Source organism: Perna viridis, chromosome 5, assembly GCF_037379345.1.
Source record: "Perna viridis isolate PV_CMFRI_1.1 ecotype Kerala chromosome 5, ASM3737934v1, whole genome shotgun sequence".
Lineage (NCBI taxonomy): Eukaryota > Metazoa > Mollusca > Bivalvia > Mytilida > Mytilidae > Perna > Perna viridis.
Genome location: NC_142449.1, coordinates 27,886,779 through 27,904,449, shown reverse-complemented (window position 1 = coordinate 27,904,449; position 17,671 = coordinate 27,886,779). Strand labels below are relative to the sequence as shown.

The window sequence follows — 17,671 nt, the reverse complement described above, 5'->3', positions numbered from 1 at the left end:
AATAAATTTTGGCAAAAAATGTGTCTTTGACATTTCAACCTGTAAATTCAGTATTTTCTGATTTCAGGCTTCTAATACCAAGATTAAAGAGATGGGGGAAAAGTTGACAGATCTTAAATACCAAGTCAGACATGAATTGATGAGAAATGAAAATATTGAAAAGGTGAGTTCTGTGATTTGTCAGATAGAATTGTACTGATCAGGCACAGCTCTACAAGGTAGGCTCAGTGGGTTGAATTTTACATCTCATCCAGCTGAATAGTTTGAAGATAAAGAAAAAAATTATTCACTCTACTTCGAAATTCCCTGTGCACAAAAGATGACATGTTATCACATGGTTTATATAAAGAACAGACCTGTAAGGAAGCTTATCAGTTTTGAATCACAATCAAATCTGTCTTAGCCACTATCTGTACTCACTGACAGTCTGCACACCGACAGTCTGTACTCACTGAAAATCTGCTCACTGGCAGTCTGTACTCACTGACAGTCTGCTCACTGACAGTCTGTACTCACTGACAGTTGGCTTTAAAAGACTATGATTGAAATATCCTTATGTACCGGTAATGCATTTTAAGTTAAATAAAACTGTATATAAAGACCATGTACCTATCTCATATGACCACCAGATTTTGCTCTTCTTGACAAATTTGACTCTATTATGTTTTCAAGTTGACTGTTCCCTTTTTTTGTGGCCATTTCCTATTCTGATTTTTTGGTTTTGTTTATTGATGGAGTTATGGTTCTTGATTTATAGTAAACGTACAAAAAGGGAAATAACTACTTTGCATTCTTTTTTTAGTGAACATTTTAAGGAAAACATCTTTGTCAAGTTATAAGTTAAGTGTAAATTTGGCTTTTGGCTTACTTTTGGTTGTGTAGAAGTCCTAGAGCTTATGCAATGGGTCACAATTTAATGACTAATAAAATATAATTAAACTTCAGCTAGCCATATATTTTATATTGATATAAACAGTGGTACATGTATTTTGAACCAGGAAAAAATGTTTCATCCTGCATTAAATCTATTTGTGAATTACATATTTGATAAGCAGCGAAAATATGTACAGTTTGCACTTCTTGATCTGGGTGAGGCCCTATATAAGAAATCAAAATTAGATCCAGTGGTTTATTGTGAATTCTTGTTCAAACATTATTATATAATTTTGTACTTGAAGTAAATCTCATAAGTCATAGGTATTGCATTGTAGTCATCATCATAAAGTTTAATTTAAAATCCATTGATGAAGAAAGAAGTGGTTAAAATAAATATTGGTTCATCGAAAGAGATCTGTAATGAAAAGTTAAAGGATGTGACAAGTAGCAAAAAATATCTTTTGTGTAAATTCTCCTCATCTTTAAATATGATGAAATAATTAATAAAAATATTAAATGCAGTGTAAGAAGGTGTACTTTTCTTTTTTACCCATTTGGCCAAGGAAAATTAAAATAAGCTCAATATTAGAAAAGATATTAAAAGGATTTTTAAATATATATAGGTTGAAATAAACTGTACTTTTGAATTAGACTAAATAGAAATGAAATCATTTGATGTTTTCTTTTAACATATTGGCTAAGGGGAATTAAAATAAGCTCAATAATGCGAAAGATGAAGAGTTGTACAAATATAATACATTCATGTATTAAAAATTAGCATCAAAATTTTTAAAGTAATTATAATGGAATTGTGCACAAAAGTAAAGAGGTTTCTCAACACATTAGACATATTTAATTTAGAATAATGAGGTCTTTAGAAATATTCAATAGATCAAAAATTTAAGTTGTGCACCTTTATTTACAATATTTATTTCTGTTTCAATATATTAAATATTATGCATAGCAAAGGGAGATAATTACTATCATTTTTAGTCAACTTTGCCTTGTATTGATAACATGAAAAGAAAAGTATTTATCTTATTTTAGTTTTCATATTGATTATTACACCATGTGACTTCAGTGCATTTTCTGTGCTGTGTTATGATGTGTTTAGAAATTATACAAACTTCATAATCCATGTATTTTTTCATATTTCTTAAGTTTAGCTTTAAAATATGTCCACCCTCAGATGTTAATGCATGCATTTACTTTTGATTTTTTCTTGAAATATTTATTATTAGTTATGACTTCCTGTATCCAGGGAAGACAAATTGTTCTTTTCTTAGCTGTTTGGTCTTCTTGTCTCTTAATTAAATTTGTGCTCCAAATATCTCTGAATTTGTTCACCTGTCCTAAAGGCTTCATATAAAGTTTGTGAATAGGTTGGCTAGTTAATACACTAATAACCCCCCTTTTCAAAAAAACAAAAAACAAAAAACAAAAAACAAAAACTAAAAACTAAAAATAAAAAACAAATGCAAACAAACAAACAAAAACCAGTTCTTATTCCTTATAATTTCACACATTGTAAAACATTTTTTTAACTTAGATAACTTTTTTTTTCATTTGGATAAAGGGGCATTTTTACTGTGCTATAAATTCATACACAACAACTGTTATCTAAGAATAAATAAAAACAGTCAGCCAATCAAAATCTTAGTTATGATCATACTTGAATTATACAGTAATAACAGCATAAAAACTGAAAATGGAATTCATTTCAATTTGTTTTTTGAATTTGATGTTTGGGTCCATTCAGCTATGTATAGTATTTTCGGGCTAGTACCAAGACAGTTTCAGGGATTTATGTCAGTTGAAATAATTACATAATATGTGGATTTATGTGGGTGGGACTTATAGTGTAATTGTTTTTTTATTTGTGTGCATTAATATAAGCTTTTTGTATGAGTGGGATATTTTTTGCATAATAATGCATGCAACTTCGTGTTTTTCACCAATCTGGTTAAGTCTTCAAATTTTGCTTTTATGTACATCTTACCCTACCGGTGCACCAGGTCCATGCTCCCAGTTTTTAGTAGAGTCCGAGTTGCTGTGTATGTCTGTTTTCCGTGTCTGGTCTTTGTCCCTGGATTACATTCTTTTGATTACTGCTATAACATTGGTTCCCTTGATTACTCTTTCAGTTCCTTGTAACACATTCATGTACTGCAATAAAACTTTAATGAAGACACACTTTCATATAGTAAATTATACAATTTTACAAAATTTATTTGAATTACTTTACTTTTTGGGCAACTATGATATTAACCAAACACTACATACCCCTTTTACATTTTGTCTAGTATTTTGACAGCCTTTATATATTTCATGCATTAATCTCTTATTTAAATCAGAGTTTTTGACACCTTTAGAGATGATTAGATATGAAACCTTTTGTAAATAGATAGAAAATTTCACACAAGGCTAGTTCAAAGAATTTGAATTGATGGATTATACATTGATAACTATTAAAAAAGCATGAAAAATTATTTCTATTTAGACATTAATCTTTATTTGGCACCTGTTGTATGTGAATAAAAGGGAAATGACTTTTACCAGTTGTGTTATCATCACAACCTTCGAAAAAATAAAATGCTTTTTAGAAAATTCTTTATATACTTACATGTATATACCCTATTCTTTAGTGACTTTTCTTTTGGAATAGTTTACCCCTCTTTGAAATATATGTTTTATTCATTGATAGGATTTTAGAAATGCTTTATAAATAGGCATAATAATACCACTATGTCCCATTGTTTATGAACTTTCCTTTGGTATTTTGTTTACCCCACGTTGAAATATATTTCATATATGGATGGTTCTATATTTAATTTATATTTGTTTGAGTATTGAATAATCTTGGATTATATCCAGTGAATATTATCTTATGAAATTATACTAATTTCATAGATTTCATATTTTTTTTCATGTTTTTGGTTTGCTGTTTAGGGGAAAAGGGGGATGGAAAAGTGATTATATAGTGCCTCCTGGATGCAACTGTACACAAATAGTACAAGAAAATCTTAAAACTTTTTGTCTTTTTATTTTTATTTTGTTATTTTAGATTAAATTGTTATTTGATTGTGTTTGTTGTGTTTTAGGATCTGGAAACCATCCCAAGAATGAAAGATGAAATAAAAGATCTAAACCAGGAGATCGTATCATTGAAAAAAGAATCAAATGAGAAATCAGCGTTAATAGTAGCAGCAAGGAAAGCTGTGGGAGAATACAAAGATAAACTTAGGGTATGTTACTACTATAGTAAGACTAAATGAAAAAATTCTATAGACAGGCAAAATGTGGTACACATGAGATTCATATGGTTTGCATCATATGATTATCATATGAATCAAGCACCATGTGATAGTCATATGTTTCAGTATACATATGGTTATCGAATGATTATTATATGATAAGCATGTATTTTTCACAAAAATACACAGCCAAATGTGCCACATATGATAATCATATGATGCAAACCATATGATTCTCATGTGTGGCACATTTGCCTGTGTTATTCAAACTGTTATATATTCAAACTGTTATCTGAAAGAACATAATCCAGGGTTAGCAGCTGGTCAAGCAAAATAGACAAATACAACGAAGAAGATGAAATAAGGAAATTTCTGGTAACATGGATATAGAAACAAAAGTAAATGTGCAACCTGAACTCCAGTGAAAGCTTGGAGCATTATTAATGCAGAAATGAGAAAACTTCATTATAAATATCAGAAAATACGTTTTTTGTGAAAGGAAGAAATTGCAGGGATAACTGTCAAGTTTTTTTTTAAAGTCACATGTGAAGTATAATGAAAATTTGAAAGAGCAAAGAGAAAAATAAAAAGAACAAAGGGAATATTCACTATAGTTGGAATGGGCTCAGTTCCTCAATTTCAATGAAAAGAAGCATATGAATTCACAGGAAAATCTATGTAAATTCTCAACAATGCTAAATCAAGTTAATTTGATTGTCCTTCAGATCTATGAATTAGGTTTACCTAATATTTATTATAACCAATATCAAGAATGTAAATAATTAACCAGCAGCGAAGGTCGGTAAAAAACATAAACACATTTAGTGTCTAGACTGTGTGTGAACATGATGTAATGTTTATATATGCCAAGCTGCAGTTAAAAAATAAAATATCTTTCTATCCATAATGAAATAATCAGAAATTGCTTATAATTCTTTTATTAAATTTGTAGGACATAGAACAAGATGTTGAACAGACAGACAGACTTAAAGAAGAGCTAGTAATGTCACACAATGAATGTGTAGCTCTTAAACGTATGATGACAGGCAAAGACAATCTGGTTGTACAGAAATCTAAAGCACTTGATTTAGCAAAGGTATTGAAAATTTATTAATGATAGGTTGATGCAGGTTTAACTTATATTTAACTTGAGGCTCAAAGTGATAGGAACACTCTTTGTCAGTATAGTACATGTCCATCTGTACAGAAATCTAAGGCTCTTGATTTAGCAAAGGTATTGAAAATTTGTTGATGTGCTTAACTTGAGGCCTTGATTGCAAGGTAGCTCCTTTTTAGGTAGTCTTTAAATTATTTTGTTTAAAATTTAATTCCCAAATAAAGGTTTAATACCAGACAATGGCAAATATTTAAAACTGAAATTTTTGCAGTTTATTTTATTTTCTGTGGTCTGTAGATAATTTTCATGGAAATTTACAGAAAAAGATTCATTTTTAATTTTGATTGGATAGCATGGAATTATTAATACAGACATTAGATTTACCACAAAATTTAACTTTTGATATCTTTACCAACAAGTGTTCTTTTAGTGTTCATTAACTGCTTTGTCAGTATCCTAAAAATTCTTATTTCCCTTAACATTATGTGTATTTACAGTAAGCATATGTCTAGGACTGAACTGAAAATAAAATGACTGAGCTGTTCAGATTTTTAGATGAATATTTTTTTTATTTTTAGGAAGTTATAGCAAATATGAAGAACACAAAAGAACGAGACAAGCTTGATCATATAGTAGGATTATTACAGAGAATATGCTCATCAAAACCTAGTCTCAAGTAAGGACTTTTTATTAATTAAAAGCTACAAATAAGGTACCACAAATTATTGTTATGATGCTTCATAACAGGAAAATTATTAGATAGAAATCCATTTTGATAGCTTTAATACTGAGTTATCTCATTCACGAATATTTTAAATTCTTTCCAAGGAATATTTTGTAGAAAAAGTCACTTATTTATTTTTTTTACCATTTGTTTTGCAGATCCCATTTTCCTTAAAAACCTGTGTTAAAAATATTATAGAGTGTGAAAAAAAAGAATTATTTTAAGCAGTAAAGTTGAAAATTGACCATTTTTAAAAAGGAGATAAAATATAAAGTCTGAGAGCTTTCTAAAAAGACTTACTGTTCTCAAAATCAACAGCTACAGGAACTTGTATGCATTGTGTTCTAAGGGAAGCAACTCTATCTCAATTGTGAAATATTACAACTTTAAAAAAAAGTTTAAATTGATATTTCCAATATTTTGACACAAAAATAAAATTCTTTGTCAGAATTTATTATCTGTAAAAATGAAAATAAAATACATTTCCCTTGCTCTCAGGTTGGCATGATGTTGTTCTGTTTAGAACGTGGTTTGTGCCAAAAAAATTGTGATGACTGACACGAATGGTTTCTTTGTAAGGACTAATCCTAGCTTTAGGGTTTCAATTTTTTTCCACAGAGGAAACTTTTCGTTTCCTAGCTTTAATAGTATGGTGATATATATAGAAGGTAACTGTTTATGATTGTCACCATGAACTTGTGGATTGTTACACTGAGAATACACCCTCAGAACTGATTTGTTCCAACTTGTCATAGTTTTCATTTCCTCTTTCATATATCCTGGACTTGACTTCTTATGAGCAACTTAGCATGTGTTTCTAGAAAAGCAGAGAACATTTACCCTACCAGTGCACCTGGTCCATGCTGCCAGTTTTTAGTGGAGTCCGAATTGCTGATTTATTTTTGTTACTTTGTATGTATTATTTTGATATTTTATGTTCTTTGTTATGTGTCTATTTCCCATGCCTGGTTCTTGTCCCTGGATTGTGCTCTTTTGATTTTCTTTAAAATATATCAAACCATCCAGCCATATTTATGTTTCAGTGATACCAACTGGTCAGATGAAACAGATAGTCAACTTAACAGATCTATAGCCATTGTGCATAGTAGAAACAAACCGCTAGCTAATCATGTAAGTCCAATGTTACATGTAACCCTGAATGAACTGAAAATATCCCTTAACCAGTCATTGTTTGAAGTCCCTTCATATATTTTCACTAAAATTCTAGCTCTTCAATTTCATAGTGTAGTAAAAGCATGCTTTAAGCCAATTGTTAGAAGAATGTGTGTGTAATTTTACATCTTGAAAAAGAAAAGAACACATTTTTAAGGTCATAATTAATACGCAATGTAATTTAGATTTGAACGAGAATTTGAAAAAAAAAAAAAAATTAAAGGTATAACTGATGTTTAGAGTCATTATAAGTATATGGTAAAAAGGGTAACTGACTTCGAAAGGGATTTAAGGAGGTAGACCTAGTGTAAGGGACACAACTCTTACAAAGAAATATTTTTAGTCTACATGTAATTGCCAATATAATTTCTAGGTTTTTTGTGAAGTGACACAAAATCAGTGTTTTTAAAAGTGTCTGTCTGTCTGTAAATAAGTGTTACTTGAAATTAATTTCAGTCAAGAGAGATACACATAAATTCTACACCAACATATTATGATGGTAGAAGCTCTGGAAGGCCACTTTCAGAAAACTCATTGTTGGAACAAGTTATTACAGACAGTGGAAGTTGTGAAGATTTGAGGCCAAAAACTGCAATAGTTCATCCCAATATAAGACGAACATCATCTTATAAAGAAACGCCAACTTATCTACAGAAAAACTCAGGGAATAAAACACAACATGAACATTATCCTGTTATTAGGAGACATACTCCAGCCTCTCCTAGATGTCAATTAGACAAAAAAATTAGTTCTAAATTTCAACCTTCGGTGGATTATCGAATAAATGTGAAAGAAAATGGACATCAAGACTCGGGTTATGTTGATCGCAGTTCGTCTCAGTCATCATCAGCTGCCTGGGCTCGACATTCTTTTAGTGACAATATAGATTCTGGCTCTGACTCTGATGACTTGGATGAAGTTCCTTTATTTAGATCTAAAATGCCTGGAAAGGAAAAGGACAAAATTTTATCACAATATATCAAATTAGGTAGTAGGATTGTGGTCAGTGTTCCTCAGAAACCTCCAAAATATGGCAGAAAAATTAGTAAGTCTTTTTTTTTTAATAATTACGTAAAAATAATTGATTTTGGATAGAATACAATTATTAAACTTCTGCTTTTGTATATCAATCAAATCACCAGTCTAGAGTTTTATATTTTGTTGAAAAAAATGTAATTGGTCAAGTACACCTTTCAAAAACTGATGAAATTTGAACTTGTCAAGAGAAATGATTCCTAGACTGTTTTCCTTTTAGTGGGTTTGATTACATTGTTAAAGGTTTATTTTTTGTGTTTTGCTGTCATTATTGTGGATATCTTTGTGAAAACATTTCATTTCATAGAAACTTTACTAATCAAAGGGACCAATGGTAATACTCAATATTCATTAAAAAAAATAAATGTGAAAAATAATGTTTAATTCAGACGTAACAAGAGATCTATGGAAGTTACTGCAGTTAGTAGACATTAACTATGGATAAAATATAAATTCTCTAAATCTTGTAAATGAATTCGAGTTACTGAGAAAAAATTATTGTTGATAGTGTCCCGATTTCCTCATTTGTTTTTTTTAATTTTAAATATGAATTTAAAGTTTCTGTATTTTAAAAAAATTGAAATATGATAATGTAAATGAATTTGAGTTACTGAGAAAGAATTATCATTCATTGTGTCCCAATTTCCTTATTTGAAAAAAAATTATATGAATTCAAATTTTCAGTGAAATTACATTTTTTTTTTATTAAAAACCAAGAATCAAACCATCTTCTTATTACTAAGATGGAATTTCTTTTTAGTGTTTACTTGTTAATTTGATTCTGTAATGTTTTAGCACCAAAGCCAAAGATTTACACAGGAATTGTGAAGTATGTAGGGATGCTTGATAGACATGACTACTCTAGAAGGGTCTACGTTGGTGTTAGGTTAGATTCTCCAGGTAAGTACATGTAGGTGTTAGGTTAGATTTTCCAGGTAAGTACATGTATAAGGAAACAATTACCCTGTAGGGACATTTGACCCAAGCGTGACCCACAAATCTTCAGAATTCAGAAAGAATATAATGTACTTTTTGTCATATAATTACAGAATCACAAATATAATGAAACTTAAGAATATTTTGAGACTTATAATTAGGTTAGTTCTTTTTAGATTTTATGGTGCCCTGACTAGGTGTCATAGACTGGCACTTTGCTCTAGATATACAAATAATTATATTATTTTGTATACTTTGGAAAGGAAATGATTACCCTTTCAGAGCACCTGTTGTCCTTGACATTTCACCTTGACGTATCAATATTTATTAAGTAGGAATACAATTATGAATATTGCTTTCAATGTGTTGGGATTTGAATTTGATTTTGTGATACTGATGACATCATTTACATTCATGAACCTCATATTTTATTATACATGTATATACTTACTGATATTTTGTTCTTTAGCTGGTACCACTGATGGGATGTACAATGGAAAGAGGTACATGTATACACCTCCAGATCTCGGAAAATTCTTCAGACTCTGTGATGTTACTTCTGTCCTAAATGTACAGGTGAGCTTTGGGAGAACTATTGAAATGGTTGTTTTTATATCGTTTTTTAGGAGTTACTCTCCTTGACCTATTTATTAATCATTTTACCATTATATGACAGTCTCTGTTTTGTTAGCCAGGGGAAAAAAATAGAAGTGGATGGTTATTTGATTTCTCATCTTTTGTAGGAGTTATTGCCCTTCACATATGCAGTCACCCTTGCAATAAAAGTCACCTTGAAGTGAATTCTGCAAAATAAGTCATTCTGTTTTACCCGTATCAATAGTTACTAAGCTATTGTAACCTAGCTTTTTTCAAAGATCAGATGTTTGAAGTTGCATTTATTTTAGTCCCTAGACCATCATATGCAGATCTGACTGAACAATCTTAAATGTTAAGAGGCACTCCAGCTAAGAGTCATGCAAAATGTGATACATGGTTGGAATGCCTACATATTTTTATTTTTGATATTTTGTTTAAAATGCTTTAGTAAACAGAAATTAACATTTGGTTTTTCATATAACCCGTGCTCATAGGAGATAAAAATTACATAGAATGCACTGTAGATTTCAAAAATAAGGGAGATAACTCTTTAAATTTCGCTCAAATACAATAGAATCTACTGGATTTTCAATGTGGATTATCTCCTAAGAGCAGGCAGATTTGAATGAATAATTACACATTTCATAGTATAGACCCATAAAACAACTTAATAACAAAAATAAAAATATGTAGCCTTTTTTAGGGTGTATCACATTTTTCAGATTTTGCATGATTCTTACAAAGGCAGCTACTTTAAAAAAAAGAAGTGGGTTTGGGACATATTGCTTACATTAAAATTTGCTAATTTTTTCTTTTGCTGCATTTTATAGTACAATGCATCTAAAACTGTTTCTAAATGATAAGTTGTACGCATTTAGATTTTTTTGCCCATAGATCTGTTGCCATTTATTCAATCTGGGAAAGTGTAATGTGTCCAATTTTCTTCTTAAACCTTTTTTTTTTTTTTTTTTAAAGATTGAAACTAATAGTCTAAGTATCCTTAGCATGACATGATGTGCATTTTTATTTTTCCTAAACCCATTTTAGTTGTCAAATAATCAATAAACTAATATTTATTTTCAGAAAGGGCATTATGTAATGATAGATGCTGTTCTATCAAAACACATGCGAGCATCATCTCCAGTGCGAACCTCATCCCCAGGAAGGTCACAGAGTGTTATCTAAAATTTCAGCTTTCCTATAGTTGGAAGCAATTGACCAGTGCATTTTGTTTCATTGAATTGACCAATATTTTGGTATCAAAACAGCTGTGATTTTCTTCCACTTATGTCAATTTTTGCACTTGTCTGTTCAAGGATATGATATAATTAAACCAGAATTACTGACAAAATATGAAGTATAAATTGTAACACTTCAACATTATTTTTTTCTTTTTATCTTGAGGTGCTAACCAAGTATTATGTATGCATCTACATGTATAGATAGAAAATATTTGAATTTCAAACAAATGAATGAAAAATATGCAACAAAACAGATTTAAAATGACACTGCATTACAGACACGTATTTTACCTATATATATTTTTTATTGTGATAAAATTTTATATTTTAAACTTAAAGGAGAAGACTATGATAATTTGCCAGTCATATATATTGAAACTAATCTTTTAAATGTTCATGAATATTAAATTGAAACAAAATTATTTCCTTTTCTTAACTAATTAATCGCGATTTATAATTAGGGAATTTGAATTTCCATTGTCTATGGGTGTGGCCATGATTGGTTGAGTTGTGACGTCACGAAGTCGGTTTTCTAAAGTGAAAGTAAGTAGGTAATTGATTTTGATATCTGAATAAATCGCTCAGCACTTTCCCCCTATAATAAATCGCTCAGCACTTTCCCCCTATAATAAATCGCTCAGCACTTTCCCCCTATAATAAATCGCTCAGCACTTTCCCCCCATAATAAATCGCTCAGCACTTTCCCCCTATAATTTCAACCCAAAATAAACAGAAGAAGAGATTGAGGCATAACATGTAAGCAAATGTCAGACAACATTGATGAACAATGGGATATGCAGCCGTAAGACTAGTATGTCAGAGGAAAATCTACTTCCAAAGAATGTTCGTGTTGCCGGTCAAAAAACTTTTAGAATATTCTCTTTTATCATTCCTGCAATCATAAGCTTGACAAGACAACATGTTTTGGTGATCAAATAAACTTGGTCATAGAAATATTTATGGAATATTCTTTGTTTACATATTATTTGCAGTACTTGTATCAGTACCAAACCGACTTAGTGACATCATGAGCCAATCGGAAGCTATGGGTAAAAATCAATAAAGTCTTCTTATGATCTTCCTTCAGATAGGAGGGCTCTGCAAGATGGCTATCCCCTTATATTTTAAGGATTTCGAACTTTGCATAGCCTTGAGCATTTCATAAAAGCGCATTTTGCATTAAAGGTTATTTATTTTTGTTTAAGTGCGTATGATTTATCATATGAAAAGAACTTAATACAAAGGTGGTCTTTCCCATTTAGGGTCTTTCCCTTTTAGGGTCTTTTACTTTTACTTTTCTGTCTGCTATGTATATTATGTTGTTGGTTACCTTAATGCATTTTTTTGTCCCCCGCTGCTATACATAGAAATATCATTATACTCCTGTGCATCTGTCCAGAAGCACTTGTGCATGCAACTCCTTTGAAACCACTTATTGGATTTTGTTCAAATTTGGAGGGTTGTTATCTAGCATATGGTGCCACAATTTGGTTTCACAAATTTTACAGGAGTTACGGGACTTGTGCACTTCAACTATTTCTGTGGCGACAGGGGACATATGGCTAGGCATTGCTTGCCAATTTTTGCCACCTTACTGGGGCATACTTCATATTCTTTTGTTTCAATTTTCCTTTTTCTCCGTTAATAAGTGCCCTATACTGATTACACTGTTAGTCCATGCGTGTGCACATGTTTCCATTACAAATTTATGTCAGGGCTGTCACTTTCTTGTCTTTCGATGTAGGCTTTTGATATTTTGCTTGTTGGTAGATCACTTAAAAATTATGTGTCATGTACCATGAATTTGGGCCTATGACCTTGAACTTTACCTTAAATTCAAATTCCTGTTTTTTGCTGATGAACTGGTGTCCGAGCCGTAACTCTTTTTGTCTTTCAATGTGGGCCTTTGATATTTGGAATGTGGGTTCAAAATCAAATTCGTATATATAGCCAAATGTGCCACATATGATAATCATATGGTAATCATATGAAAATCATATGATATTTATCATGTGGTAGTCATATGATTATCATATGATTCTCATATGATAATATGGACTTGAAAACATGTGATAATCATATGTTTGTGAAAAACATGAGATTATCATATGATAACCATGCGATTATCATATGTTATATATATATGGCTTAATTGCCACGGCGGGGCCCACAAAGATTAATTCCATCTCAATGATTTCTATAGCTAGTTCTATTTAGATTTGTGTTAAGATATACATTTTTTATTGTATGATGATGTGAAAAGTTCCATAGTTGGTGAATGTTAATTATTATAAATACATTATGTAGAAATTGCCTGATCATTAGATTTTCTAGTCATCAAGAAGCTGTGATACCATTATGTGTATGCTTTCCATTTGTACATTTTTTTTTACATTTGTGATTATTTACCGAGAAATTATTAATATATTATTGAATCCCACATAACAATGATTTTTGTCTAAACCAAATCTTTTGTCAAGTAAACATTTTTTTTTCTTATCCATTTTGAACATATGTAAATCAAATAAAAAAATTAAGCAGACAAAATCTGAAGTCTGAATAGATTTTGGTAAGACTTGCTCCACTATTTTTCAAACTTGTAAGAACAACAACAAAGGTCATTTTTTTATCTGTTGAATTCATTAGTATCCATACATACATATACTTTCATGTTTTGTACAGCATTGAACTGATTCAGTACTTTTCATTTTATATCATTGCAGATATTTTTACATTTGTTTAAACTCTTAGTTTTTGTTTTGGCTTTCTTTGATATTACACAAAATATCAGTTTACATTTTTGCAAATTTTACATTTTTTGTAAATTCTTATACTTATGAAGTACATGTGTGCAATTGATGTATAAGTAATGCAATGTTGTTTGTATGGAAAATTGAACAATGTATGAAATTTGTAAAATATCATGTATATATGATGTCTTATAAGGGAGCAACCACTTTGATTTTTTTTGGTAGAGTATATGACGTCACAATTTGATATACATATCCTGGTAAGACTTGCATTTTTTATTTTTTTTTTGTTTGATATCAGACTCAAAGCAAATTTTTACCTACTTGAAAATGAAGTATATCTAGTTATTATTAAATATGCAGAGTGGAATTATTCTGATGCATTGTTCAGGTATCTCACTAGAAAAGTACCCTACTGTATAATGTTGTCTTCTTAAGATTTGAAACCCAAAGGCTTTTTACAAAAGTACACGTAAATGATCAGTTGGTCAAATGAGGATGGCACATTGTAAAAATGCACATCATTGACAAAAATAAATGAAAAGTTTAGTAATAAAAAAAAATGGCTTATGTTCCCTATGAAATCAAAAATGGTTGCTTCTTTGTGGTAGGTCTTTCAGAGTAGTTCTTTTATATAAACCTGTTATAACTTATTTCATTTTAATGCAATATAAAGAAAATTGACACATAACATAAGTAATAAAGTATGTCTTCCCTGTGAGTCTTATTTTCAATCTTTCAACCAGACATTGCTTTACTTTTATGTATTTCGATATCTAACATAAGAAGACATGTTATGTTCTTTTTTTAACCAATATTATGAACATGCACTTCAATTTCAATTTATTCCTAAACTGGCCTTAGTGATTTATCATCAGCAGCTGTTCTTATGATTTAATTCCAAACTCATGAAAATTTAAAGCTGAAATACATGCAAAAAGTGTGTGTGGAAATTACAAACAAACAAGTTCAGGATTGACATGATGCCAATATTTGGAGCTGATATACATCTATTTTCAATGTCAGTGTATAACGTATCACAGTCATTTTTTTTTATAAAATGAATTGAAATTACATTGAATTACCAATATATATACATTCACCTGTGTATATATTGCAAATTTCGATATGCCGTACACGTGTTATCAGCAGCATTAACATCAAATAACTAGGGAAATCTGAATAAAAAAATTAATTGTATACGAGCAGTACTGAAAACCAGAACATCTAGAAATCATGTCAAAAGCTATTTATGCAGCAGTGTTTCTGAAAATCATACAGAAGGTGATTCGTGCATGTCATACCCACTGAATTCAGTTTTATTTCTTGTTCAGAAACAGTTACTGAACACATGACCAGTCTTAATTTTTCATTTGGTTGTTGCTCCTTTGAGATAAACAGATATATAGATTGTACATTAAATTTGCACTTTGTAAGAGTTATCGTTCTTGCTTTGGCTTCATTTGTTTAATTTTTATGGGAGGTGAATATATAATTTTCTAAACAGTGTAGATATGAATGCAGAACAGATTGTTAGCCTAACAAGTATAGCCTATGTAAACTCAAATAAAAACATCGTTTGTTTGGTGGATTTTTCTTCACCATAAATCACTTTACCATTAGAAGTGTCTGAATTGTATGTGGACAGGTACTTAAATTTAACTTAAAGCATCTTTGACGTAGATATTTTTTGACGGCTTATGTAAGGAAAAAGTGCGGGATGGGTATTTCTGGAGGATATCAGGTATAAATAATTGGCTAATGCAATGAAATATCTGCTTTTTTTCTTCATTATTTGATCGATGGCAATGCTTCTCCTGTTAGATTGTTTTTGAATTAAAATAATTTCTTGGGATGATAAATAGACAAAAGCTGAAATAAGAGAAAAAAAAAAACACTTTCGTTTTGCAAAAGCTCTTAGTAATTGTAGCTCTTGTTGGAATCTAAGAAAGACTAATACAAAGAACCAAGATTCTATGGGAAATCAAAAGAATATAATCCAGGGACAAGACCAGACATGAAAAACAGACATACACAACAAAGAACATAAAGTAACTGAAATAATACATACAGAGTAATAAAAGTGAGTGAGCAACTCTGACTCTACTAAAAGTTGGGATCATGGACCAGGTGCATCGGTAGGGTAGGCCTCCTCTGCTTTTCTAGTAACACTCACCGAGTTGGTTATAAAAAGTCAAGTCCAAGGTTGACGAAAGAGGAAAGATAACTGACACGTCGAACAAGTCAGTTTTCATGGTGAAGATGGATACACCGTTCATGATGACGACCATAAAACTTTGTAGTGATGACTAATCTTGTAGCAACATAACCCTGTTCCAGAAGCCTAATTTTAGGAAGTCAAACGATGCAACAAATGTGCGTAGTTTCGACAAGCTCTGGAATAACGTCATACACAGGTGCTGAAGGGATGTTCAAGAGAACACAATCTAAGGTCAAAGACCAGACAAGGAAAACAGACACACACATTAAAGAACATAAAATCACCGGAGTAATACGTAGAAAGGAACAAAAGAAATTGGGCAGCTCGGACTCCGCTAAAAAACTGAGAGAATTGACCAGGTGCATCGGTAGTGTAAGTGTCATCTGTTTTTCTAGAAACATCTGCCGATTTGTAACATTAAACTGTTACATAGGCCTTCTTGTTGGCTATATGAGTATCAAATTTTAACTGGAAATCTTCTGTAGTGATGACTTTAATCTTGTAGCCACATAACCCTGTTCTAGAAGCATAATTCTAGGAAGTCTATCGTAGTACAAAAAGTCTGCGTAGTTACGGCAACTCAGGCATAACGTATGAGTTGTGATATGAAAACTCCATACACAAGTGCTGAAGGGATCTTGCCACAAACGAAAGGAAATTAGACAATACGGAATGAAAAAAGTAATCAAGGGAACCAAGAAACTAACATCATACATACAAAGTAACAAAAGCAAACGAGCAACTCTGACTCCAATAAAAACTGGGAGCATGGACCAGGTGCAATTGTAGGGTAAGCTATGTAAGTTATCGCGTTATCGTATAGTTTTGTCATTATTTTTCTTTTTCCATCGATCTCTAAGTATAGGTCAATATATGAGGCTGACTTCACAATGTCTGTAGTATCCTTTAACCTTTAATTTTTTTAAATTCTTTTTTTTTGGGGGGGTGGGGGTGGGGGTGGGGGTGGGGGGAGATACAATGTATAAATCCCCCGAAACTAGGATTGCTTAACGATATCTATACAGCGGAAACTCAGATCAAATGATCTGGCTAAATGATGTTCCTTCCTTTGGATTAGATCAGAGTGAAAGAATAAGTCAGCGAGAAAAAATATAAATAAATTATACAGTTCTTCAGCATAATGTTTACAATCAGTTGAATGTATTGTTATTTGATGTAAAATACTAGTGAACTAGAAATTAGAAATCTATCTATACTATTTAACCGATTTTTGTTTTCCTTTGACTCTTGTTGAACATAAAATGATGAGCTACCTAAGTATTTCTTCAAATGCTGCTGATAAGATGTTACTCCTTGTAACGCGTGCACATCATACCGGATTGCTATATTTATATCAATGGTATTTTTGTATTTTATAAAGGGCTCTGTGGCTACCTCAAAACTATTGGGTCAAATATTTGTTGTTCATAAATTAAGATCATTCAGTTCTACGCACATGGATTTGAGGTCATGAGATTAAATTGGCAAACATTTTACTAAAATGCTGTTTAAACTATAGTTCACGATGCATGAATGCAATGTAATAGTCATTAGGGTTGCTTTCAGAGGAATTCATCAAAATGTACCGCTGTGCAGACCAGAGACAGTAATTGTGGACCAGACAGAGATTATTCCTGTGCCGTAAAAGATAAAAATAAGGATCGTATCGAGGGGTTTGAGTTTATTTTGTCGTATTCAAAGAGAAGAAGGTAGTGAAAACCAAGATGTTCCCTTGTGGTCTTTTAGT

At 31.0% G+C, this 17,671-nt stretch overlaps 1 protein-coding gene across 6 annotated transcripts in view; it reads left to right on the top strand.

Annotated features, from left to right (window-relative positions):
* Positions 1 to 14,424, top strand: part of LOC148616935 (uncharacterized) — a 54,483-nt gene extending 40,059 nt beyond the window's left edge. For all 6 annotated transcript variants that reach the window (XM_088584112.1, XM_088584113.1, XM_088584111.1 and 3 more), the window contains 9 exons: positions 68 to 163; positions 3,978 to 4,121; positions 5,083 to 5,226; positions 5,826 to 5,923; positions 7,015 to 7,102; positions 7,601 to 8,189; positions 8,975 to 9,079; positions 9,585 to 9,691; positions 10,796 to 14,424. In XM_088584112.1, the coding sequence (XP_088440238.1) occupies positions 68 to 163; positions 3,978 to 4,121; positions 5,083 to 5,226; positions 5,826 to 5,923; positions 7,015 to 7,102; positions 7,601 to 8,189; positions 8,975 to 9,079; positions 9,585 to 9,691; positions 10,796 to 10,897 (1,473 nt within the window). In that variant the 3' untranslated portion in view covers positions 10,898 to 14,424. The remainder of the gene's footprint in view (positions 1 to 67; positions 164 to 3,977; positions 4,122 to 5,082; positions 5,227 to 5,825; positions 5,924 to 7,014; positions 7,103 to 7,600; positions 8,190 to 8,974; positions 9,080 to 9,584; positions 9,692 to 10,795) is intronic.
* Positions 14,425 to 17,671: the final 3,247 nt, after the last annotated feature.